Source organism: Notolabrus celidotus, chromosome 9, assembly GCF_009762535.1.
Source record: "Notolabrus celidotus isolate fNotCel1 chromosome 9, fNotCel1.pri, whole genome shotgun sequence".
Classification (NCBI taxonomy): Eukaryota; Metazoa; Chordata; class Actinopteri; order Labriformes; family Labridae; genus Notolabrus; species Notolabrus celidotus.
The window spans coordinates 28091079-28117404 of NC_048280.1; the positions used below are offsets into that span (position 1 = coordinate 28091079).

Here is a 26326-nt window from a genome sequence, read left to right on the forward strand (position 1 = left end):
AAAAAAATCCTCGGTATCAAATTTGCTTTAAACCCGTCTCTCTTTATATTGGGCATAGCCCTTGATAACATTAATGACAGACTTAATATCCCTACTAAGAATTTTGCTTTTAATAGCCAAAAAAACAATTAGAACATCTTGGATAAATCCTCTACCTCCCAGCTTTACACTATGGAGAGGCAGAGTTAAAGCTGTCTTTATCATGGAGAAAATCACTAAAAGGTTACAGCTGAAGACAAACAGGTTTTTCAATACATGGGCACCAGTGATACAGGCGATGCCTGAGCTCTTGAATTTTATTTATTGATTTGATTGAATTTGATTTGATTTATTCATTTCAGTTTAATTTGACATTGAATACACTTGTGTAATGTCCACCATAACCAAAGAACGTATTTTGGGAAATAAAATGATAAGTATGTAGTGACAGAGATTTTAGATATAAGAAATTGTCTCATTAATGAAATAAAGATTAAGTGTTAAGTTTCTGGATATACATTGATATTTTTCTGGCAAGAAAAAAATCTGCGCTATGAATTTGAATTGACTCAGAGCCATATAAAGGGCATATTACAATACCATAAGACTGTTTCAAACAGTTCTGTTTCATTTATACAGGTTAAAACAAAAATACTAATATGTGTTCGATTTTATGACTGAGTATTGTCAACATTTTCATATAAAAATTGTGTTTCATTATTATGGTCATGCAGCCAAAATGTCATGTCAATCATTAGACAAGTGCATGGTCTTCTAATTAGCAAGGGATGACATTGATAACATTGAATTATTGACAAATGACTGGATCCTTTGATCAGTATCAAAATGTTAGTCTTGCAGCCTAGTTTTATTAGAAAGGTCTATTTGTCAATATGTCACTCTGTTACTCTGATGAACACTAAACCATAACAGTAAATAAACATGTAAATATACAATGCAACAATTCTCCAAGCAGAATTCCATATTTCTATTTATTTTATTTAAAACTACCTCTGCTACTCACCTCTGCACTATTATCATATTATTTTAGTCTGTACATATTAGTCATGCCTATTTGTTGTTCTTTTGTATTTATAGCTGATGTTATTGTTATCATATTTTTATTTTTATTTGTATGTCTTATACTTATGCCTTGTACAAAGAGAGCACAGTTTACCAAGTCAAATTCCTTGTGTGTTCAAGCATACCTGGCCAATAAAGCTGATTCTGATTGTGATTCCGATATGATTTATACCTGATATCAGTGATTCTACCTTCTGACCACTAGGTGTCGCGCATCATCAAACCTCAGGCAGTGCGCGCTCCCGTAAAGTACACATGCACATAACTGAGGCGCGTTCACGAGAGCTCCCCTGACCAACTTGCAGCAGAGCAGCAGAGAAGTTTGAAGAGGGGGAATAAAGACTTCGTGAAGGGCTGAGAAACTCAGAAAACACACAATTGGCAGAGGCTAAAGCCAGGCAGCCACCATGGACGATTTAGGTGAGTAGTCGAGTTTATAATACAATGCTGTATGTGTTTATAAAGCCCTTATGAGAAGTGGGCAGCAGGGTGGAGGAGTTAACGCACGACACGATTTTGTGTTGAAAATACAGTTTCTGGGTCACATTTCTGAGACTAAGAGAGTACAGCTTTTCTCATGGTCTCTCAGGCTCATTTCACATTTCATCATCTTCGTTTTAAAAAAGCATCGTAGTAACTTCGACATCGCTACCACCTCCTTTTAAACTCTCCCTCTCTGCAGCAACCTTCACATTTCTAATAGTGGAAGGCACACTGATCAGCTCTTTATAATAAAGGACTTTTAATCAGGTTGTATGCCAGAGGGAGGAGATATTTGGCTGACATTTTGACACCGAGCTTTTTTACATTACCTCCTCAACTTTTGCCCCCCAGGCTATTCATTCCAGCTTTGAAGTGTTGGAGTCAACAGGCCTCCTCATTTAGACTGCTCAGTACAGCACAATGTGAGCACAGCCTTAATATGTATCTGTAGACTGATGAAGCACACTTTTACTGCCAGTGATACTTCATCAGGGACCATAAAACACACTTTCCCACCCGTGGATAGTCTGTGTTCAGGAGATAAAGAGGGGGTTAGGATAAAAGGAAAACTTGTAATTGTAGTATAAAGAAAATACTGTGTGTGATCAGACATTTAGGGGCTGTGAGGTCAATTCAAAAGTAAAAAAAAAAAGCTATTATTGACACATGGGTATCAGTATCAGTCTATTGGTAAATATTGTTTTCAATCAGTTTAATTAAAGCAGATTGTAAGCCACATGTTTTACCATGCAGTATGGTTTCTTCTTATATAAATAAATTTTAAAAAATGAGCCTGTATTAAACAACATGGGCTGAATAAAAGCCTTGTTTTTATGTTCTATGTACTATGTCTATAACAGTTTTTGTATTTGATCTTCTAATTAAAGCTCCTGTGAGTTTCTTTGGTTTGTGTTGATTTTGGCGCCCCCTGTGGACAAAGCAGCCTTTACTGTTTTGTCCTGTACATGTGTAACTAGTGTGTCTTGACTAGAGGGTGACACGGGAGTGGATTTTCACTCCTGTCCCATCCCACTCCCACCGAAAAAATCTTGTCCCGTCACAATCCTGGTAAAATGACTCCCACTCCCATCCAGCTCCCATTCAGTATGACTCCTGCTCCTGTACCGCACCCATTTTTTTCTTCTTTTAGTCTTAAAGCAATACAAACCTCAACCAACTAAAGTGCATTAAGGCATTACCTGCACAATTCACATACTGTACCTGAGTTTTGAAAAACTAAGATCCGAGCACTCATCTCAGTTTAGGTGTACGCTCCACTTGTGATTTTTGTCAGCACTTCACATCAGAAAACCCGTTTGTTTTTGCATTATTTGTAAACGCAACACAGACGTGCTCCTCTGCCTACAGCGGACACATGTGGACAACTTTATGAGCCGGAGTTTACAGAGGAAAAGGCGATTTAATGCACCGGAGGAAAAAAAGGAGAAACTTCAGAGTTAAACTAGAGAGCAGGAGAGATCCCGAGTTACCTGGTGGTGCAGGTGTGTAAACTGAGTGCTAATGTTTACAGTTTACACACAATAAACTGAGAAAACTTCTTGCTGTGACAAGTAAGACTTAACAACAGTCCCTCTAGTCTAGACCTTCCCACTCCCGTCTGCTCCAGTTAACTTTTTTATCCTGTACCGTCCCAATCACGTGATTAATAGCAAATTTGACTCCCGTCCCGCGGGAATCCCAAAAATATGTCAGCCTCTAGTCTTGACCAAGTGGTAACCTCCGGCCGCGAGAATTGAAGCAAATACGGAAGTGTTATAAACTGCAGTTCATTGAGTGTCTGCTTGAGGCTGGCTCCAAAAGTATCGGAAACCACATACACACTAATTCAAAAAAGACGATCTTTACAGCAGAAATAAACATATTTACAGCCTGATACAAACAACGAGTGTAGTCTGGATAGCTAATTTCTCGGTCGACACACACTGTACGGGGGTGAATTGTTTTCATAACGTGGCACTTTCAAAGATATCAAGATTAAGAGTTTTCCATTATGAGGGGCACAGCTGACTTGATTGACAGACTGGAACACTGTAGCTGTTGCTGAGGAGGCTCAAAGCCCGCCTCTTTACCTCACAATAGCTTGACAGCATGTTGAGTTCAGCGTTTCCAATATGGCTCCTGCCGATGATTGGCTCCAAAACAGCACTACTACACAATCTCATCCTGCTCTCTTTTAACAGTCCAATGAATCACTCATTGAGGATCTTTGCAGTGTAACATGTGAATAAAGGGGCTGTACCAGCAGTGGGAGTTATAGTCTGACACCTGCCCCCTGCCAGTGGTGTCAGACAGTAAAAAACTTGATCAAAATAATCCCTTTTTTCTGGTGATGTTTGTTTTTTTCAGTGATAAAGAGATGTGAATATACATTTCAGTCTGTTTCATAGCCAGCTACAAATTCCTCAAACAAGCTTTATTTTAGCACAAAAGTATTTTCACAAAACATTTTTATCAGGCTGTGTAAGCACTCAGAATTACTTCTGTTTTTATGTGAAAGAGGGCTAAACTAAAGGTTCTGAACAAGCGGCAACCTCCGGTCTCATAATATGAAGCCAAATGCAGAAATGTTATAAACTGCAATTCATCAAGCATCTGTTTGAGGCTGGCTGCAGAAACGCCGGAAACCATATAGACACCAATTATAACAAGACGATCTTTGCAGCATAAATTAACATGTTTACACCTGATACAAAAAAAGGCTTCAATCTGAAGATCTAATTTCTCTATCTGCACACACTGTATGGGCTGAATTTTTTTAGAATGCAACAGTTCAGAAGATATCAAGATTACAAGTTTTGCCCATTTAAGGACATGATTGACTTGATTGACAGGCAGGAACACTGTAGCTGTTGGCGAGGAGGCTCAAAGCCCGCCTCCTTACTTCACACTAGCTCGACCGAAGTTATGTTGAGTTCAGCATTTCCAATATGGCTCCCCCTGACGATGGGCTTCAAAACAGCGCTTCACAAACAGATGGGGGATGTCACGGATACTACGTCCATTATTTATACAGGAGTCAAATCCAACATTTCCTTGTATGATGTGGTTGTGGGCTAAAGGTAACACAGGAATTGTTTTTGTTATTAGCTGACCTTGTGTTGTTTTCCTGTGGATTTCTCGACCGAAGGTTTTGCCGAACACATTGGTGTCTGTGCCAATATACTGTACCTCTACATCTATGCGTCACAGAACAGATTTGAACCCCTACTGCTCCATTGTTACAAAGTATATAAATTAAATATGCTGACATGACGCCTCACCTTCAAATCCTGACCAACTTTCATCAGCCAGCTTGTTACAGTTACAAAATTCATTCACTAAACACTGTGAAACTGTTTAGGCTGATTTATGCTTGTGCGTCGATGTGTCCGTGTCGCACAGCAACAGTGTGGTCTCTCTGATAGCCGGTCGCCTGCTTCCGGCCCCGCTACGATCTCTGTTTACTTTTCCACAGAGATTCAGAGCGTGTTATGTTAATCTACAGCTGATACATGTTGCTGTTTATCATACAGACATGATTACATGAAGAATAGAGAGGAGGAGATGAAATACACGGCCGTTGTGCAGCGATATCCGGGAAGTGATATAAATGCGGGAAACAAAATAGTTAGTTAACTTAAGTTGTGTCGTTGTTTGGTCTTAACTAGTAGACTGTAACGTCCAAACTAACCACAACATTGTCACGGATATGACGTTTACACTTCCAGCAGCCAATCGGAGGAAAGCACCAATTTTGATGCATTGTTATCTTCCGTGCCTAATCTTCTCGGAACTAACCAATAGCTGAAACAAACCAGACTAAATATAGCCTAAAGCCTTAATCTACGATGTGTATAAGGATGTAATCTCTCGCGTATACCGCGTTGCCAATGTAATCTACCTGGGAGAACCCTTTGTATCTCCTCATCCTCCAAATCATCCCACCTTTCAAAACGACGTGCCATGGCAGCTGATATAATCCAAGGAGGTCTTAACTACTACTAAGAGCCAAGTGTAAGAATTAAGATGTAAATTAGGCTGACGTTGGAACTATCTCAGCTGGTGCAATGCAAAAAAACGGTAGTAGAGTGTAAACTCAATCCTAAATGAGAAATTGCGTTCAAACTAGGCTACGTTTGAACTTACACCCAGTTGGTGCAACAGGCTGCAGGACTCCCCAACAGAGCCCACATTCAAGCGGCCATTTTTACAGCCCTATTAATCACGTTGACAGCATGGTACAAAAACTGGTTTGGGTTTTAAAAGCTCTTTTCTTTAAATGTATCAGCCGAACAGGGGTTTGATTCTTAACTCATCTGTTCTCATAACATTAAGGCGATGTGTTAGGGGTGTGGTTGGTTATTTGACTGACTGGTGGGGGTGTTGTCGATGTTTGACAAGCAGCAAGACTATGGACTCAACTCCACCCCTTTGTTCATAAGTTAGCCATAAGTTAGTTGGAGTCAGCATTCTCAATATCGTGTTGTTACTGTGACATGTTTTATATCTTCTCTAAATTGTAAACATCGTAGCAACTAAAAAATGTTAATTTCAGTCAGTTTTTCTTAAACAATGATTCTATGACAAGAACTTTTTCATCAAACATAACTGGGTAATCCGCTCAGCACTAAAACAAGCCTTTGATTTTCCCTAAATCCAGTACGTGCATAGATGGCGATCACAGACATGTTCTGTTCATGTATAGCTCTGTGTTGTCTATCAGCAACATCTATTTTTTGTGCCTAACCAGTCACCTCTTAAGTGCATTGACATTTGACCTTTTGCACTGCACCTCTGAACTTCTAATTTCGTTGTTATAGTTTAAACCAGCTGGTCAGTTTCCAATTCAGAGTAAATCTGGTCCAAAGCCGCCGTAGGGATACTCTCATCGTACTGATCTCCCAGAGTCCAGAGGCTGAAGTCAAATGGATTTGTGGATTGTTTAAGTGGAAAGATGATGGGTTGCATTTCGACTCTGGCTTGCAGTGAGAATACCTCGCGGGCGTGTTAGATGCTGGGGCTGCTATGGGCCACTGAAAGGGCTGATTGTTGGTGGAGAGGGAGCCTGTGGTCTGCGTGAAGCAGTGTGAACAGCAGGCTGAAGGAGGGGGCGAGGCTGCTGAGGAATGTCGAACATCACTCCGTGTCAGGGTCCAAGGCCAAATACTCTCTGGGTCATGACTCACCTCCTACCATCGCTCTGAGCTCCGAGCAAGCTGCAGCTTTGACTCGTTTTCATCAAACATGGGTCATCCGGTAATTAATAGAGATTGTTTAGAACAGCTTTGAGGTCTGATTGCCTGACAGTCACAGTACCAGGAAGCTGAATAGCTTTCAATTACTCTGTTGTGAACCTTCTGGACTCATTACACGGCAACCCTCTCAAACATCCTCTGTAAATATTCAATAACAAACCTGGTAAATATTTGTAAATACTTTATGACTGGGCTTTATAGTATTTCCAGTAAGCCCCCCTGCTAACAACCCTCACCGGCCCCTGCTTCATTGATGACTGACGGGTCTTCACAGAGCTGTTTGGAAACCTGATCAGACTTCACTCTTTCCGTCCTCTGTTGCTCCGTGTATATTGATCTGCCCACATTTCTGAACACTCGAGGAAGGGGATTCCCTCAGTGTAGTGTGAGTGCTCTTCAGGTTCCTCTGAGTCAGAGTTTTCCACAGTTTTTCTCTGAACGCTCCTTTAATTCCAGACCAGGTTGTAGCCTGACCGAGCCTCACTGTAGTTCCAGATTTGGCCGGGAGAAGTCCTCGACCAGATGTGTTCCTGGAATCACATGGAGCTCACTGTCTTTGTGAATTTAACAGGACTGTGTGAGATTCAGGCAGGCTGACCTCACTGGGCTGTGTATGCCCTGCTCCTTGTCTGCAGGTTAACACTGAAAAGGGGATAAGAACAGACCTGCATTATGCTGGAGGGTCATGACTTAACTAACAACAATACTTAAGAATTATCCAACCCCATTCCTAATAGTTAGGAGGCTGTGTAAACACAATGTTGATGGTTTGCACATCTTTTGAACCCGATGTTGAATTGAAATTAATGCAAGACACATTAGATGTATCACTAAACATACAACGTTGATTGTTCTATGAAAATGATTTGCTTATTTGAAACCTGATGCCTGCAATCCATTTCCAAAAAGTTTGGACACAGACATAAAACACTGATAAAGTAATGCTAATAAACCCCACATCTGACTAATTACACTGCTTTGCAACAGGTTAGTAACATGACTGCAAGGACATTCCAGAGAGGCTGAGTCTCTCAGAAGTAAACACAGGAAGAAGTTCAACACTCTGTCAGAGACTGCGTGAGCAAATATCTTTCAGAATAATGTTCCTTTGTATAGAATTGCAATGAATTTGGGGATATCATCATCTGCAGCACATAATATCATGAAAAGATTCAGAGAATATGGAGAAATTTCTGTAGGACAAGTTAAAAACTGGACTGATAATAATTACCGAAATGACAGCTCAGACAGTGAGTTTTTGTGTTGCGGTGAAAATAGACGTCTCTTTGTGCATTGATCAATATTTCGATAGAAAGATTTTTATGTGGGTTTTTCCTCCAACAAATTACTTTGTGGAAGAATATTTAACAGTATAATATCTCGTTAGTCAGTTTTAGTGAAAACCATTGTAAAGAATTGAAAGCAAAGAGTATGCTACTTGATCACCTGTGCATTATTGTCGCCCTTTAAAAAAAGCCTTCATATTTACTGTGTCTGGGATGTTGTGTCCTAATTCTTGAAACTGAATTTCAAAACCTGACAATTTCGAATTTCGAAATGCAGACAACAATGGGGGCACAGGAACCTTTTAGTTCCGGTTAAAGTAGTTCTGGGGGCTAAAAGACCTGGAACTCTTGGTCAAAATGCACCTTTAGGGCGCCAGAAAACAAGATCCCCTAAAAACCACATCTTCCCTCTGTTTGATTCATTTCTTGTGGTTCTGATGATACTGATAAAGCAGGATAGAAACATAAGCAGTTTGTTTAATAACTTTGTGAATCATTACAAACTAGATTTGGAGTCCAGGATGAGTCAGGGTTCATTGCTTGGTCAATCCCTCCGAAACCGTATTAATCATCATCAGTACTGAATCACATGATCATTATATGACGGACTATGTTTAAACAAGAGTCTTGTAATGAATCCAACACTAACAGACACATGTTAATGCTGTGCTTACAGACCTCTTTGTTGTTAGCAGCAGCCAGACTTACTACACAGATACAATGGTCTGTATCTAAGTAAGGTCATGCACCCTGTCGCAGACAACTGGGCCTTTATTTTGTTTTTCTTTGAGGTAATGTTGTATTACATTAAAGAGGAAATAGATAACAGAAAGAACAGAGCACACAAGTTTCCATTATCATACCAGTAAACAACATACGGATGTAGAACCAGTGTACATACCGAATTGTTCCTCTGATCTTCTGAGCAGAAACATGGCAAAGAACAGATACTTTTTATTGCTTCAATGCAGACATTCCCTTCAACAGTGTGAGTCACTCCGCTCTGTTTTGCAGACCTCTATGACCCATATGTATCCATGTGGGCTAACACAGCAGAGAGAGCTGCACCTGTTAAACAGACCTTTCAGATGGACTCTTATTAGTATCAGGTGATCACCTTGCAGAATAAGGTCTTATTCACCAGGAAGGGGTAAGGGCTGGCTGTTGTAGAAGCAGCGTGCTCTTAAATGTTTACAGCATTTGCACAGCATACCAGAAGATCTTAGAAGGTCTTTAGTGGTTTCTGTGTCCCTGTGTGTCCGCAGCACAGTTAGTGTTACCAGACTAGCTATCATCACCCCACGAGTGCTGCAGGGTTAGTGCATACCGGCCCTAACCAGCGGGCTCGCCTGCTCAGCCAGAGGGAAGCTCCTGACTGTAAATCAGTCTCGTTCTCCAGCTCCACACCCATCCTGCTCTGGGTCTAGGGAAGAGAGAGCTGCATGGCTGACCTCATCGCTTAGGCAACAGACCCTGCCCCACATCCTGAGGAAACAGAGGGGAACAACAATGAGTGGAGTCAGAGCTGAAGGCCAGCAAACACTGATAGAGTGGGCAGCTGTGGGCCTTCAGTCTGTGACCCTGCTGCTATCGCACTGTTCTCACTCTTTAATGCTGTTGCTCCACATTGTTGCTTCACATGCAGCGGCCTTCACTCTCTTCCTCTTACTAGTATGCCCTTCCCTTTACCTCAACACTTGGCTCAGATCAAAAGTGCTGATCATTTTCCTGACATCTCTACTAAGGGTAATGTAATAGGAATTTGAGTCCCTGTGGGATTCCTCCAACATGACTAAGACTGTGAACACCTGAGGATGGATTCAGAGACAGGAGCTCCATGTCTGAAAGCAGGGCAGGAAATCCCACTTCTGTTTCTCAGAACTGAGTCACATGTAATGTTAAACCCTGCAGCAACTACACTTTGTTTTTCTTTTGATCAAAGGCTGAGAATCAAACCTCAAGGCAGTTTTGGTAATCTGTAACTTTTTCAAAAACAGGTTCATTATTTGAGCCATTTTTTGTCGTAGATTCTGGTGCGCCCTTCTTCCAACATCATAAATGTTTGATCATTTTAATCCTTTCTTCTATTTAACATCAGCTGAGTGACAACATTATGTGCTGTTCCACCTTTGTACTTCTTCTGATGTTGAAGACTAAGCACAGTCAGAAATGATCGGCAGATTTAAATAAATCTTTGCCTCAACTACAATTTGTAAGAGCTGTGATTTGGCAACAATCTGCTGTTAATGTGGGGAAACAATTCAATATTGTGTAAGTTGAATTGCAATATTGTAAGCAAGGCAGTTTTATTGTTATTTTCATGACGAAACAATTAGAAAACCCTTCATAGATTTAAGAGCAGGGGTGGGATTCACAGGGTAACTCCATAGATCAAATATGGAGGTAGTATCCGTGACGTCACCAATCTGTTCCTGAGCGCTGTCTTGAAGCCAACGGCGGCAGCCATATTGGAAATGCGGAACTCAGCCAGGCAGAGTGTGGCGTAGTGTGAGCCTCCTAGCCAATAGCTTTGTGTTCCCGACCGGGAGTCACGTCAGTCATGTCCTTATTTGGGAAAAAACTCTGAAGCTTAATATCTTCTGAACCGTCACGTTAGAAAAAAATTCACCCCCCGTACAGTGTGTCCGGATAGAGAGATTAGCTTTGTAGAGCCAAGCCGTTTTTTGAACCAGGCTGTAAACATGTTTATTAATGCTGCAAAAATCGTCTTATTCCCATTCATGTCTATGTGGTTTCCGGTGTTTCTGCAGCCAGCCTCAAGCGGATTCTCATTGTATTGCAGTTTATAACACTTCCGCATGGGCTTCATCATTTGAGACCGGAGGTTGCCGCTTGGGTAACTCGCGTTACGATACCACGCTCTAATACGATACTTTGCCCATGATAACAATCAAATCACAATGTAGCCATTCTGTTTATTGATAAATTGCAAGACAATTATACGTCACGATATCTGTTTAACTGAAGAGTACATAATGCCCTAAAAGGTAAAGTGCGTGATCAGTGTCGTTGGACAGTGTAGTGATGCCGTGAGCTGTATTATTGTTTACAAATCAAAATAGCCATATATGGAGCTGTGCAATTATCCTGTTACGTGTGTCAGGGCGACTATATACTGCTATATGGATATTCTGTCCATAGACTGTCTAATGTCTATCATTTATGGATAACTTCAAAACTTCCTCAATGTGAAATGTATCACAAAGGTGATCAAACTAGATGTACAGGAACATCTGTTTACATTCAGCAGGGGGCAGGGCGATCACCATCAAAATCATGTCCCTCATGTCACCAAGTTTGCAATGAACTCTGGGAGAGTCCCACAGTCCGTAGAAGTGTGGACTTAAAGAAAGAACGTAATTTGTAAAGTCAGCACCAGAAAGCGTATGTACTTCATGATAAGCACTCACACCTACAGAGAACCTGCCTCAGAGTCTGAGTCTGTGAGTGCAGAGTTAGGATAGCGCAACAGAGATGTATAGATGAACATCATTCGCCGACTTTCTGATGGTTGTTTTAGTTCTTTAATGTTTGGATGTGTGTTGGGATCATGTCTCATTGTTTCAGTGTTCAAACACAACAAAGCTCTCCTCCTCCTGCCCAGTTACTCCGTCCCATGGCACAAAAGCCCCCTCGCTGACATATGGTCCTCACACATGCGTTGCTTTGGTTGTGTCCTCGTTGACTGGCTGTTACACCAGTCTTTTTAGACTTTCCCCTGTCATCTGATTTACTGCTCTGCGGGGAAGTGCTTTTATTTTGGTGCAGCGTTCTCCTGAGGGGCGTGTCATCTTTCGGATATGGGGCTACTGGTTATGGTATTTATAGGAATGTTTATTTTGAAGTTTTCAATCACCCTAAGATGCTTCAGTGTTTCTGACAGAAAGGTTGTTACACTCAATTCATTCTTTGTCGGAGTGACTGTCACAACAAGGTGCCATCTATACGTTTGTATTTGTTTGAGTGTTTCTCTCTCGGTTTATCGTTCAGTGTGTTTGCTGTTTTCTCTCATTTACTCACATTCTCTGTCACTGTCCCTCAGACTTCCCTGCCTGTCTCTCCCTGGCATCTCCCCCTCCTCCCCCTGCCCCCTCTCCCCTCTCCCCGGCCCCTGCCTGTCTTGTTTGATATAAATATCGTGTTGGGTTGGCCTGATGGGGTAGGGTTTCGGTGTGGGGCTGCGGCCAGTTTCTGCTCTTTGCTCCCTGGCTATAAACAGGTGAGCCGTGGACCCTGGTGGCCCGTCACTGTTGGCCACATGTTAATAGAAAAGCTTAGCGCCCCCCTGTTCCTCCCTCTCTCCCTGCCTGCTTTCACTGTACCCCCAGCTCTGCGGGAAATGAGCAGTAAAAACACTGACATCTCTCTTATCCTGGAATTCAAAGCATGCTGTAGTTAGTGGAATAGCTCCTGTAATTGTCTACACATTATTTTCATTTTCCTCACTGACAGATGGTGTTTTGTGTTCAAGAACATTCCTCACAAGCTCTCTATCTAAATTATATAATGTGGTACTAAAGGAATGTGTAGATCTTTAATACAAAGCATCATTCTGTTCAGTGGAGGCAGGTTAGCTGGTAACTTCATGTGCCCTTTAGAAACCACCTTCCTTGTTTCATTGCTTTCTTTCTGCAAAGTGGACACAGGAATGTGAGGAATTCCCCGTGCACCTTCGCTCCCATCTGATAAACACTGCAGGACTGTGGCAGAGCCGTGGATGGGTGGGTGGGTGTGCATTCTCAACAAGCAAGACAGTACATGCACCCACTGCCTCAAGAATGTGTACAGTATCCACATAAGTTGAGAGTTGTTTGTTGAGCGTAATGAGGGTTAGTTACCACAGAGCGACCACAGATGCTTCCCCTGACAAGCGGCTGTGAAAGTGAATCTGTGTTTTGTTTGATTGAGGTTTGATGAGTTCATGTTGAATTATTAGTCCCAGTCATATCCTCCCTGATGACAGCTTTATTCCTCCAGACCGCGCACAATGGCTCTTTGAGTCAGGATGCAGTTAGAGCAGAGTTGGACTTTGTCCATGGCGACTCCGACCCCCTGTCTGGAATGGAAAAGATTAGCCTGTTAGTTGGCTTACAGTGCATGTTTGCATTTGTAACTCGTAGTGGACCAAACTGACTGAGGAGGGTTTCTTGTTGATCCTCATGACAGACTCAATGCTGCCCTCCTGAGGGAACTGAAAGGAGGGAGACACTTTTGGTAGCATCTTTAAGTTTTATCCTTTTATGACCTGTTGCAGTAAGTGACATCAAAGAGTTGCTCTTTGAATCTAATGATAGCAAACTCTGTGCCATTTTTAAAAAACAGCAAAAATAGCTTTTACAGGATTGGTTTTCACAGTTCACCTTTTTTAGTCACTTTTATCTCCCCTGTTTTTTTGTATACACTCTTCTTTATTAGATCTGGGGTTCTCTGTTTTCATGCATTTGTCATGTTTTTGTTTGATAGCTCTCTGAAAAGGTTATTTTATGTTTCTCTGTGTGATTTTCCCAGTATCAGTGTGTCCGCTGCAGTTTGTTTGATTTACTTAGTGTTTATGTTAAATCATAGTTTAAATATGATTTATTAAAAATAAAGTTCAAACCAGTTAAATAGTTGAACACTTACTGCCTGTTAAAAAGAAACACTGTTGTCCCCACCCTTTTAGAAAAAGGTACTGGCCCTTTAAGAAAACTCAGCTTGAGACATATTTAAGTATAAATCAAAAGGAAAGGTCCCTGTTTTGATTAATCTGTGGACATTACTGTTATAAAACATGAGGATGGACATGTTTTGGACTGTCCATTTTGAGGGTCCAATATTTTTTATAAGGCTGGGAGCCTTTAAAAATGAGAGCTTGAATTTTGAATGCAGTGGTTAGAAACTAAGTCTAAACAGCTCAGACAGTATTACAACTTTAAGTCTTCCTCTCTGGCTCTACTGTTGTAATTAAAGCCATCCATGTTAGGGCTGAAATACAAAAAACTGTTTTGGATTGGATTTTATTATTGTTTAATTCTGTTATTATATCCTCTTTCTCAAGTATCACAATTTCCCTCATGTCCAATGTGACAAACTTTGAATCAGCAGCATGTCCTTTAACTGGAGCTAGAGCGTAATAATTACCTTCAAGTCCTGAGACAAACCTGACTCTTTGTGGGATTAATCTGTTTTCATATGAACAAAATGTACCGCAGCTCTTTCCCCTTAAAGATTAAATACAGTCTTGATGCACTGACCATTAAAGTTTGATTTAAACATGTGATCTTGCTGTGTGTAAATGTGTGTTGGCCTCTGCCTGAGTCACAGATGTGTAGGATCAGCAGGTGGGCGGGGGTATTAAAAGTGCAGCGACATCATTAGAGAAGGCGTTTTAAAAACTTGGCTCCTCGGCCTGAATGCCTCGGAGGACCTCTTCACGGCTGTCCTCTCTATCACGGCCTCAAAGAACTTTCTAGGAATACATTACCATAATTAGCAAGTCTTCAGACATTCATCCTGTTTATTTGACATCTTTTCAGGTCTGCCATTGAGAATCTGCATTGAAATCCTACCCTGTATTTGACATGACTTACCTCGATCCTGAAAGCTAGTTGTGGTATTTTTCTATGAGGAGGCTTTGTTTTATGAGGAACAAAGTCGACTTCACTAAGACCTTGTTTAGCATGTCAGCACCAGGTGCAGATTATTTTGAGCTTGTCATGATATTTCAGCACATTTGCACAGACATGGGCCACTCACTGAGCTTCTTGCTTTAAATAGACCTGTGCTCCCATGTGGTTTATGTCAAACTTCAGGACTTCAACACGTAGCTTCTGGAGACTCTGATGAAGAGTAGTGGCGAAGTAAAGCCCAGTGGATTTTTAGCATAGCGGGAGTTTGTCACACTTTTCTGGTCAACTTAAATCAAACTTTAAACAAGTAAAACCCTGGAACTTAAAGCTCCTGTGAGGAGTAGTTTTTAGCTTGTTTTAAAACAGACTGAAAGTAATGTTAATGTCTCTTTGTGACCTAAACAAGCAAACAAGCCTATTACCAGGAAGAGGGACTATTTCTATACAGTTATTTTGAATGTCTGAAACCACTGACGGGGGTAGGTGTCAGACCAAGTAGTGCTGCAGCCTTTTTACCTATATGTCCAACAGCAAAGCTTATTAACAAGTGATGCTTTTATCGGTTCAATGAGAGCAGGTTGAAATTTTGTGAAGAAACATAAAATCAGCAAAGACTGCTTTGTCCACAGGGGGGGGCGCCAAAATCAACACAAACCTAAAATTCCTCACAGGAGCTTTAACTCACGAGTTTTCTTGTTTTATTTTCACTTTTGATACAACATAAGAAAAATAGTCACAACTTTCTCATCATGAATCTACTTTGAGTGCAGATCTAAGTGTGAGAGCAGCTCATCGGGTAGACTCTCAGTGTTTCTTGTGAAGCTGAAGAAGAGCTATAGAAAGAAAACATCACACTATTATTGCTCCCAGACCACTCCCCTCTGATGCTCAGCAGCACGTTATCACTCCTCTTGGCTCACACTATCATTGTCTATGCTGCTGTCTGCTTCACACACACACAGACGCACACACACAAACACAAACACATACATGTAATACTGCCTGAGGAATATAACACACACAGCAGGTGGAAACAATCATGTGAGTATAAATACTTACTTTTACATCTATTATCAAAGTTAAATGATTGTGCAGCTCACAGAGCGAGATTATCCAGTTACTTTTTGTCTACATTTGTTCAGCTTACTTGCATGAGGATGGTCCTACCACGCAGTCATGTGGACTTAGACTTGTTTGAACATCTCTAGGTATTTAAAACCTAATTTAACTCTCTTATATATTCAGTTTTTAATACAAATGTTTATGTTGTTGTGGATTTATGCTAACTTTAAAGCACTGCTGTGTCAGAAGACTGAGAAGTAGGCTGATATAGATAACTGAATAAAGTCTGGTATGTCTTCAAGTTGTATGTCATCACCCAACGAATGTCCCACCTACACCCTTTTTTCATATTTCAAACATACAGAATAAAATGTATTTCATTCACAAGCTGGTGTTACTCTTTGAAAGCTTCTAGTTAGCACCCTTCATTGAAATTGTGATACATGAACAGATGCTAAAATACAAGTGTTGTTTTTACACGTATGGATCGTATTTCAGAAGTTGTTAGTTGGACAGTTTCGATCTGTTTAAGAGTGATTCCTTGAAACAGGCTGTAACCGTTCCAGCCCCCTGTAGTGCAACAGTATGCAGCCGGTGACTGTGGTCTATTCTTGACGGCTGAGGATGGATGGATTGTGTGATGTAAGAGTCTATTTTGTTCCTGCGTTCCAGTGAACACTCAGCAGGGTAACACTGTACCCCCTCAACTCTGGACTGGACTCAGAAACACTTTGTCTGTCTGCTTCTTTGTTCCTATCAGTCTCTGGTAAGTTCACACTCCATGGACTAGTTAGTCAAACATACATCACTCACTGACGCAGAGGACACTGCACCATGGATTGAGCTTAAAGAAAGGTATCTCTCATTGTCAGCAGGGTTGTATTTATAGGGTGTACTGATGGAAAAAGTATGTTGGGGATTTCAGAGAGATATTTCATGAAGGCCTGATGGGTTTAGGTATGAAGATGGACTCAGTGATGTGCTGAGACCGACATGTGGTCTAACCTTTCTGTTGGATGAGCTGCAATGAGGAGAAAGCTTTTTTTGGTGACGGGCTGGAATGAGAGACTGACTCGCTGCCATTGTCTGTTTACAGCCTGACACCACAGTCAGGAGTCGCCTCAGAGCACCCAGTAACCCCAGAGAAGAATTCATTGGTCTCTGGCCTAACTGTGTCTGCAGGGTGAAATAACTAACAAAGGAGCTCAGGAATGAGTCTCTGATGGGCGGGTTCACTCAGATGACGAGATAAATTACTGTTACTACTTTAAATAGAGATGTTTGATGCCTTTTTTCTTCTTATACCTTAATTAGAAATTTGCTGATTCTGGACGCCACTCCAATCAATATTTCAATTAAAAAAAAAAACAACATATTTTTCCATCACATTGTAGCATGCTGTGAAACGTTTATCTCTTTCAGATGCGTTGCTGGCGGATTTGGAATCTACTACGTCCCACATCTCAAAGCGGCCTGTGTTTCTGTCTGAAGAGACCCCCTACTCCATCCCAACTGGAGGACACTCCTACCAGGATGTGTCAATCCCTCCTCCGGTTCCTCCTCCTCCTTCAGCCGAGGCTCTGAACGGGTCCCTGATAGATCAGTCCGACTCCATCCACTCCTCTCAGCAAGTATGTTGAAGAAAGAAAGTGACACAGCACAAATCAAATTTACTAGAGACGTGACAAATTGAGAAAAACTGCAAGTATCATGTGCATGAGGGACTTTAAAGAGGATAAAAATGTGTTTCCCCAGCATGTCTGACTGGTGTTTCCTCTGCAGTCTTTAGGTTCAGCGCAGAAGAGCTCCTGGTCGAGGGACAGCAGCAGCTCTCCGCTGTCTCACATTGAAGAGGACCACGTCTACAGGTATTCCGCAAAATACTGAAATGCTGTGTGCAACAAGTCTCTTTCTTTGGCAGTAGTTGCTCTCAACAGTTGTCTATTTCTGTCTCCTCCCCAGTTTTCCAAACAAACAGAAATCATCAGACTCGTCGACAGCAGCCATGACCTCTGCTCTGGGCAGTAACCTGTCAGAGCTCGACAGGCTGCTGCTAGAGCTCAACGCGGTTCAGCAGAGCTCTCCATCATTCCCAACCACAGGTAAACTCCTAACCTTCATTTTTAAACTTGATTCTGTCGTAGAGAGAAAGGATTTGATTTGATGTCATGTGTCCACAGAAGAGGCAGCTCCACCCTTACCCTCCTGCAGCATCACCCACTACGAGAACGGCAGCACCCCTGACATCATGGTGAGCCCTCCCCCTCAGGAGAAGCCCAACAGGAACGGGACGAGACTGGAGGAGGCTCGACCCACCGTGGAGAGTCTGCTGGACGAGCTGGAGGGCTCAGTGCCTTCACCCAGGTAAACACAGTCTGCATACAGTGACATGCCTCTTACTTAGACTTGGTTCATATAAACTAACTCATCTTTCATCAGTGTGTTCTGAAGCTGAGAAATCAAAACTGATCTCACATTGAGAAAAATCGCTCCTCCTGTGTGAGGTCTGAGATAATCTGAAGGCAGAAATGTTTATGAGTGTGTCTGGAGGTCCCACCTGAAGCCTTGGTTTACAGCCTGCCGTAATAGAAGAGTGGTAGACAGGATAATTGTTGTAACATGGGGATATTTGCTGCATTTTTATACTGAGCTTCTCCAGAGGCTTTCATAGAGTTACACACAATGTGAAAAATAAATAAAAAGAGAGTTTGAGAGAGTTCAGACTCTGCACACGCTCCTGCTTTTGAATAACAGGCTGGTCTCAGGATAAACTGTTCGACGTTGGGTCGTCTGTTTCAGTGTAACAAAGTTTAGGGTTCAGCCCCGGCAATAATTTTCTTCAGATACTGTTTGAACAGGATGCATTCAGAGTTTAAAAGTACCAACCAAAGTCATCATAGACTTCATGTTCAAGTTGATAGAGCTCACGGGGGGGTAGTAACTCACTTTGTGGTAAATAATGAGGTTGGCTGTGTTGAATTAGAAATATGGCACCACTGAAATTTTAAGAGTTTGTTGTTTTGGGATGGTGTCCCTACAACACCTGGGCGAATCAAACACACACACACACACACACACACACACACACACACACACACACACACACACACACACACACACACACACACACACACACACACACACACACACACACACACACACACACACACACACACACACAGCTGCCCTTGATTGGACTTTGACCACATGTTTATGATGCGAAATGTTCACTGTTGCTGGTATCCTGGCAGCTTTATGCCTTAGTGCTACTACAACTGTTCCTCATCTCGTTTTCCCTTTCATGAAACGCTTCCATCGATCTCCATACTGAAAGATTTACAGATCTGAAATTAAAAACAACAAAAGCTGGTATCAGTATTCTGTATCAGCAGATAACCTGAGTGCAGTTTTTTAAAATACAAAAATGAAAGACATGATTATTATATTAATAACTATTTTATTCATATAGCACCTTCAAGAACAAGGGTTTTCAACGTGCTTTGAAGGACAGCAGGTCACACATAAGAATAAAGCACAAGACAAACAGTTTTCTTTCTCACATATTTTTTGGGAGTTGTGAGCCTGTTCGCTGTCGCCTTTGTCAGGTGTCAAATGGCAAAGATACTTGTGAGGTACAAAAAAGTTTGGCTACTGATGGGAAATCTACTGAAATCACAAACTAGTATATTTTGCTTTAATTGCTACTTCAGTATGAATATACGTATGTAATAATACATCTTTATGTTCTTTTCTAGTCCCTCCTCTCGTCACAGTGATCTTGACACGTCCTCTCAGCAGCAGGCCAGAATGTCAGCGTCCTGTGCCACCAGAGAGCTAGACGAGCTGATGGCCTCTTTGTCTGACTTTAAGGTACAAAGCAGCAGGACGGCCTCACTGCACTATTAAAACATCATCTTCACTCTGTCATTTTCCTGATAACTTCTCTGTCCTCTTCCTCTTGTCTTGCTTTTGCTCCCCTGTCCTCCAGCCCACTTCTCTGGGCTCGCTGATGGACCCCACCGCCGTGTCTTCCAGCTCTCCTCATCCTCCAGTGGCTTCTCCTTCCTTTCCTCTCTCTGAGCCGTCTGCCTGTGCCTCTCCTCTCTTCTCCCTGCCTACGGGTCTAGAGCTGCACATAGATGAGGACGGAGGAGACGGTGGCACGTTGATGCCTCACCAGAACCGTCTCCCTCCCCACAGTCCTGTGTCCTCACTGTCTGCAGCCAGTGACCCAGACCTGGACTCAATCATAGATGTCTCTGCCACCATGCTGTCCTCTCAAACCAAGTCCCTTCTAGTCCTCTCTCACTCTGCTTCCTTTAACTCTAACCTGACTAGAAATAGTCCAAGTCCTTCAAATGCCACCACCACCCCTTCACTGACCTCAGTCAACACTGTGCTGTCCCACAAGTCCTCCAAGTCCCCAAGTCCCTCCGTAGAACGGATCTCACCCGCGAGTTCTTTTAGTAAATGGTCCTGCGCTCCTGAAAGCAAGGGGTCTCCTTCTTTTCAAGACCTCGATTTGAATCACTCCTCTCCCCTTCCTCTTTCAAAAAACCTCACCCCTCCTTTCTCTGCTCCAGAGACTCCCTCACCCTTCCCTGTCCCTGTCTCTTTATCTCCACCTTCTTCTTACCCAAAAGCCTCCTCATCATCTTCAGTCTCTCCTGTAATGTTCCCCTCTCCTTGGACATCCTCCACCAGCCCCAGCAGGCAGCTTTTGGAGTCTGCACCCTCAGCCAAGAGAACCAGCCCTCCTTTTGTACAGCCGCCCCCTGCAGCAGAGCCCTCCCTAGACGAGGCTCTGGACAAGCTGCTAGCCATGAGTTTTGCACAGAATCACGTGGAGCCGCCTCAGCTGAAGATGGAGGCTCAGTGTCTGGGCAGTGGCATGCAGGAGGTGCAGGAGGAGCTGGTCCTGCCCATGGACAGACACAGCATGCAGCCCGACACCTTCACCAGCGCCACCAACACCATCACAGACGGCTCCGTGGACGGAGGCACCGATGGGAACGGAGACCTGGACTGGGCAGATGAAGAGTTGTCCATGTCTTTCCATGACGGATTTGACGGCACCATGACGCCGTACACCGAGAGGCCGTACACAGATGGCAGCATGACCCCGTTGACAGAGGCCAGCTGGATGGATGAGTCCATGACTCCGTCCTCATGCCCTGGGACCCCTGACGTGGCCCTGGACCTGCCCTTGCTGCAGACGCCCAATATAGACCGAGTGTCTGCATCCGGACACGTATGCACCCCGGCTCCTGCTTGACACAAGACCGGCTTGTTTTGCCCACGCTGCGCTTCGTTTGTTTTAGTTCTTGTTATTTTTGCATGTGCTGTTGAGACTGATGCTCCTGATGCTCCTGCACCAACTCGCTCCTGCTTTTAGGGATTTTGTCAGAGTTTTCTTGGAAAGCTGAAACATGATGCCAGTTATTTATATGTTAGTTCAGCCACCTACAGGCATTAGAACTTCTCATTGGCATTTTCTCTTTTGAAACAGCTGAGAAGAGTGTTTCTTTACTTCTTCTATCACAGGTTTCATGACACACTGATCAGTGATAATGATCAGAGGACTGTAGACCTACTATAGAGCCTTTTGCACATCGATAAGGTGCCTTAGTTTGTCTGCTCAGCCCTTTATTTATAATCCATGTTACTGTGGAGAACATAGAAAAAGAGCAGCTTTATGTTTCAGCTTTACAAAATAAAGATAACGAACAGAAGGCTTGTTCAGAGATTAAGTAAAACTTTCTAACCCCGGAGTTTTGACTTTGACTCTGCACTTACATGAGATTGCACATATAATCCACAGTGCTCCTTAACCCGTTCCACCAATCATGCACAAATGACTCTAATGCCACCTGCAATGAGAAGTTGGTGTGGTTCCTTGAGATGCAGGATCAGCTCAGGGGAAGAGTGCATGCTAGTGTGCTTCTAAGCCCACTGACCACTGCATCCTCTCCTACATGCTGCCCCGGAGCCCCGCTGTAACAGCATGGACTATGTTATGTCTGGTGTGGATAATGATAAGGTGCTCACCTTTCCCTCGTAGATAAAGTCAGTGATTAAGCGCACTAAGGAGACCCCAAATGTGCACCCCATGTATCGAGACGCTCACCTGCGCAGGAAGATGGGACCCGTCATCATAAACAAAAACACTTCTCAGGACCGTCTCATCGAGGAGCTTCAGGGGAAGTTCGGGATCGGTCGTTCGGAGCGACGGAAAAAACAGTCTGATGACTGGCTGACAGAGGGCGTAGTCATCACTTCCAAACCACAGCGCTTCCGTCCTGAAGGGGTCAACAGTGAGGTCGAGAAGGTTGGCTGCAGTGTGCCAAACAATTTCCTTCAACATCTATTTCACTCAACCTCAGATTCCACAAGTTTCCTCTCTGTGTTTCCATCCTCCTCTGCTTTTCTCTCTGCTCTTTCTCTCTTCTTCTTCAGATGATAATTCCCCCTGAGTCGCCCGTCCCCGTGAGGAAGGTGCTCCCACCTCCCTCTCCCCCCACCCCTCGTCGCCCTCCTGTTGTAGAAGAACCAAAGCAATCCATCCCAGTACAGCAGCCCCCTATCCCTACACCCCCACCCCTTCCTCCACCTCCCTCTCCTCCTCAACAACCCCAGCACTTCCACGTGGTTCTCCCTGCTGCACCTAGGCAGATTGTAAAATCTTCACCTCCACCTGCCCCAGTACAGCAGCCTCCTGCCCCAAAACCAGAGCCCCCTCCTCCTTTTGTTAATCTCCCCACCCGGCCACCACCCACAGAGCCAGTGACACCAGTTCCACCCAAAGTGCTGGTGTCTGTGGGATGCCAAACCGAGTATGACCCAATCTTCCCTCCAATGCAGGCATGAAGCCCGTCTATCATCCCTTCTGTTTTCTACACTTTCAAAAAACACTCATTATTTTTAACGTGTGATTCTCCAAATACGATCATTGAACACTAGGCTGACTTCTTTTTGTATTTCTGACTCCTTCAATAATTGAAACATTTCAGATAATGGCTCAAGGAAAGGGTGGTGTCCCAGGTGGTCCCCAACACAGGTCAACAAGCTGGACAACATGCTGGGCAGCCTGCAGTCGGACCTGAACAAACTGGGGGTGCAGACAGTAGCTAAAGGAGTGTGTGGAGCCTGCTGTAAGCCTATTGTGGGACAGGTGAGTGTCTGTGGTTGAGAAACTAAACCTGTAATATAATGCATGAGATCATTGAGATATTGAGATGCATGAGATACTAAATCAACTTGTCTACTTCACTCTGGGTGTAGGTGGTGACTGCCATGGGCCGCACATGGCACCCAGAACACTTTGTGTGCACGCACTGTCAGGAAGAGATCGGCTCCAGAAACTTCTTTGAGCGTGAAGGTCAGCCGTACTGTGAGAAAGATTACCACAACCTGTTCTCCCCAAGGTGCCACTACTGCAATGGGCCCATCCTGGATGTGAGTGCATCCTTTTTACCTGCACACGTTCTCCTGTTTGTTAATCACAATCGGCCAATAATAATAACAATAACTGTTGTTGTCCTGTGTGTGTAGAAAGTAGTAACGGCACTGGACAGGACCTGGCATCCTGAGCACTTCTTCTGCGCTCAGTGTGGATCCTTCTTTGGCCCAGAGGGTACTAAATTTATTATTACACGGACATGCAAAGTAGCACAGGCTGTATTCTCTGTTTCTCCTCTGTATCAGTTAAAATCTGTTCTTCTTAAGGTTTCCATGAAAAGGATGGAAAAGCTTACTGCAGGAAGGATTATTTCGACATGTTTGCACCAAAATGTGGTGGCTGTGCCAGAGCCATTTTGGAGAACTACATCTCAGCGTTGAGCAGCCTGTGGCATCCTGAGTGTTTTGTTTGCAGGGTCAGTATCTTTGATTTCTGTCATGCTGATGTCTTTTTAATATTTGAGAGTCAGATTCACAAAGAAGGGATTGTTGTGCTCCTGTTTACTGTATCTACCACATCTTGGGGTTTCATAAAGGTTTCTCTGCTGATGATATTTTAAAGCATGCTGTTTGTTCTTGTTATGCATCTGATTACAGTGAGGGGCTGTTCTCAACTCCCCTCTCTTCTGCCGTGACAGTGTGTGTTCTTACCTTTAATCCTGTCCACGTGTAGATGATGAGCTGAGAGAGGAGACAGTATCTTGTTCTCAGTTTATTGTGAAGCTCAGTTTCACCATCTGCAACACAACTTCCTTCACCAGATCAAACTATCAAACTAACTCACACTCAAAGTAGCACCATTTTCTAAAAGTGTGGCCCCTGTGTGCCAGGATTCCGCCTCAGACATCATAATGATTATAATAAAAATGTCAAACCATTCTCTCCACACTTGATTTACAATGTGATCTCTGAGTTCAAACAGAAGTCGAGTTCTTGTCTTGATCACAGTTTTTCTTTGTGTGCGACCTCTTACACTGAGCTGCATTTATCATTATCTCTCTGCAGACAATAATCATTTCACTTACACTGTGTGATGCTGTTTGAAAATTAGATCTTTTTGTCTCAAGTATCAGTTGCCCTGATAACAGCTGTTGGAATTACATGCAAATGGCAGCAGAGGCTCCCTTGTGGCTCTGCAGGGCAGTCAGAGTTGCACATCACTCTCTGATTGAATCAGCTGCCCAACTTGTTTTTTAGGGTTGGTATGAGGATAACATCATCTTCCTTTGTTCATTGTTGTCTTCCTCTACAGGAGTGCTTTACCCCATTTGTGAATGGAAGTTTCTTTGAGCACGACGGCCAGCCTTACTGTGAAGTGCACTACCACGAGCGCCGAGGCTCCCTCTGCTCCGGCTGTCAGAAGCCCATCACAGGACGCTGCATCACAGCCATGGCCAAGAAGTTCCACCCGGAGCACTTTGTGTGTGCCTTCTGCCTGAAACAGCTCAACAAAGGAACCTTTAAGGAACAGAACGACAAACCGTACTGCCACGGCTGCTTCATCAAACTGTTCAGTTAGAGAGTCAGAGCAGGCGACAGCGCAGCTTTAGGTCAGTGTCTGCAGCGTTTTAGCACAGAGAGGGCGGGAGCGCGGTTGGTTGATTGATTGTGTCAAAGAAGGTTGACTTTATTCTGACGATGACATTGGAAGTGTGTATGGATCAGGTATGTGTATATGGTAAAATACTTTAAACTGTCCTTCAGAAAGGTGAAATCATCCCTGTTTTTGGACTGACAGGTATGCATTATTGAGGCTCTAATGTAAGCTCTAAGGTATTAATGGGACAAGTTAAGAGACAATGAAGATAGTGAACTCAAGATAAATGATGAAATGATCAAACAGTGACTTTACAACAGTTTTTCTAATTAACACTGATTCACACAAGTGTTTTTTAATCCCCTGGAATCTGTAGAATATTTCCTACAAGCTGACAGCTTTTCTTCTTCTCTGCAATTCTCACAACTTTGTGTTTTTGAAATCTTTTAAGTTTTTATCGTAAGATGATTGAGAACTCTTCTGCACACTGTAGAAATCCAGGAAATATTCTGCATGTTTGACATTGTTGCTCACTGGTTGAGCATCTCGTTTTAAGAACCATAAAAGGAGTTAAAAAAAAAAAAAGCAGGAATCTTTAGCAGGGAGCAGGTGACCCGTTGTTTTTTAACAGTGTGAGCTGTTGTAACAGCAGATGAGTGTGAACAGCTCATTAGATGATCTTTCTATTGCATGAAGTTGGACATCATGTCACATGGACAGATACTGGAAATATGCTGCGTCCCATGTAGTTTGGTCGTAGTGTCTTTAACTTTAACAGAAGCATCACTCATTCAGTCGGAGAAAACACTAGTATGTGAAGATCTTATGTGTTCATAAATATTGTTTTTAAAGCTGAGTTTCTTTTATAAGTGAATCAGTTTATTCAGAATCTCAAGCGCACCTCTTTCTTAGCCAAAGGAAACCATGTATGGATGAACATTTGACTAATGTCAATTATGAAGTTCACTATGAAGCCATTCACTGTTAGCTGCAGGATTCAGTCTCAACAACACATCCTTCAACACATCTCATGTTTCTTCTGCCAAATCATTCCTCATGTTTTCAGCAAAGAAAAGAAAAACAATCTGACGACAGTTTCTTGCAGTTCTCTCATGAACCACAATAAGATAACAGGGGTTTGTTGTGTTTTTCTGACTCTGCCATCACTGTTTCTGAGTACACCCTGAGAAGTATTTTGTAAATATCCGATGCAGCTACGCGTTTATAACCACTCATTCAAAGAGAGAGACGGCCGGAGGGAAGGCAGAGCAAAGATACTTTGTGTAGTGTCATTACTGTATTTAGAAGCTGATGAATGTTTCCTATCTTGAGAGAAAAAAGGTAACGAATACAAAAGAAGATACATGAAATTTGCTGTGATTTTGCAAAAACTCTGTGGATTTACAGTTTTAGTGTTTCAGCATCAGCAGGCTGCCCTCGCTCTAAAATCAGCTCCATGTCTAACAACACTGGCAAATTCAGCAATATACTTACATCAGATAAACAGTCCACACTTATAGGCTCATGTCATTGTTCTGCGAGTTCACTGAAAAA

The 26326-nt window shown here is 42.8% G+C and overlaps 1 protein-coding gene across 1 annotated transcript; it reads left to right on the forward strand.

Annotated features, from left to right (window-relative positions):
- The first annotated feature begins 1342 nt into the window (after positions 1-1342).
- Positions 1343-25075, forward strand: LOC117819520 (paxillin-like). Its single transcript, XM_034692924.1, is given in 12 exon segments — positions 1343-1482; positions 17200-17408; positions 17560-17645; positions 17740-17879; positions 17958-18141; positions 19533-19647; positions 22788-22821; positions 22824-22948; positions 23059-23232; positions 23329-23410; positions 23503-23651; positions 24488-25075. Coding segments are annotated over 12 exon segments (1578 nt in total). The 5' UTR covers positions 1343-1469; the 3' UTR covers positions 24755-25075.
- The last annotated feature ends 1251 nt before the right edge of the window (positions 25076-26326 follow it).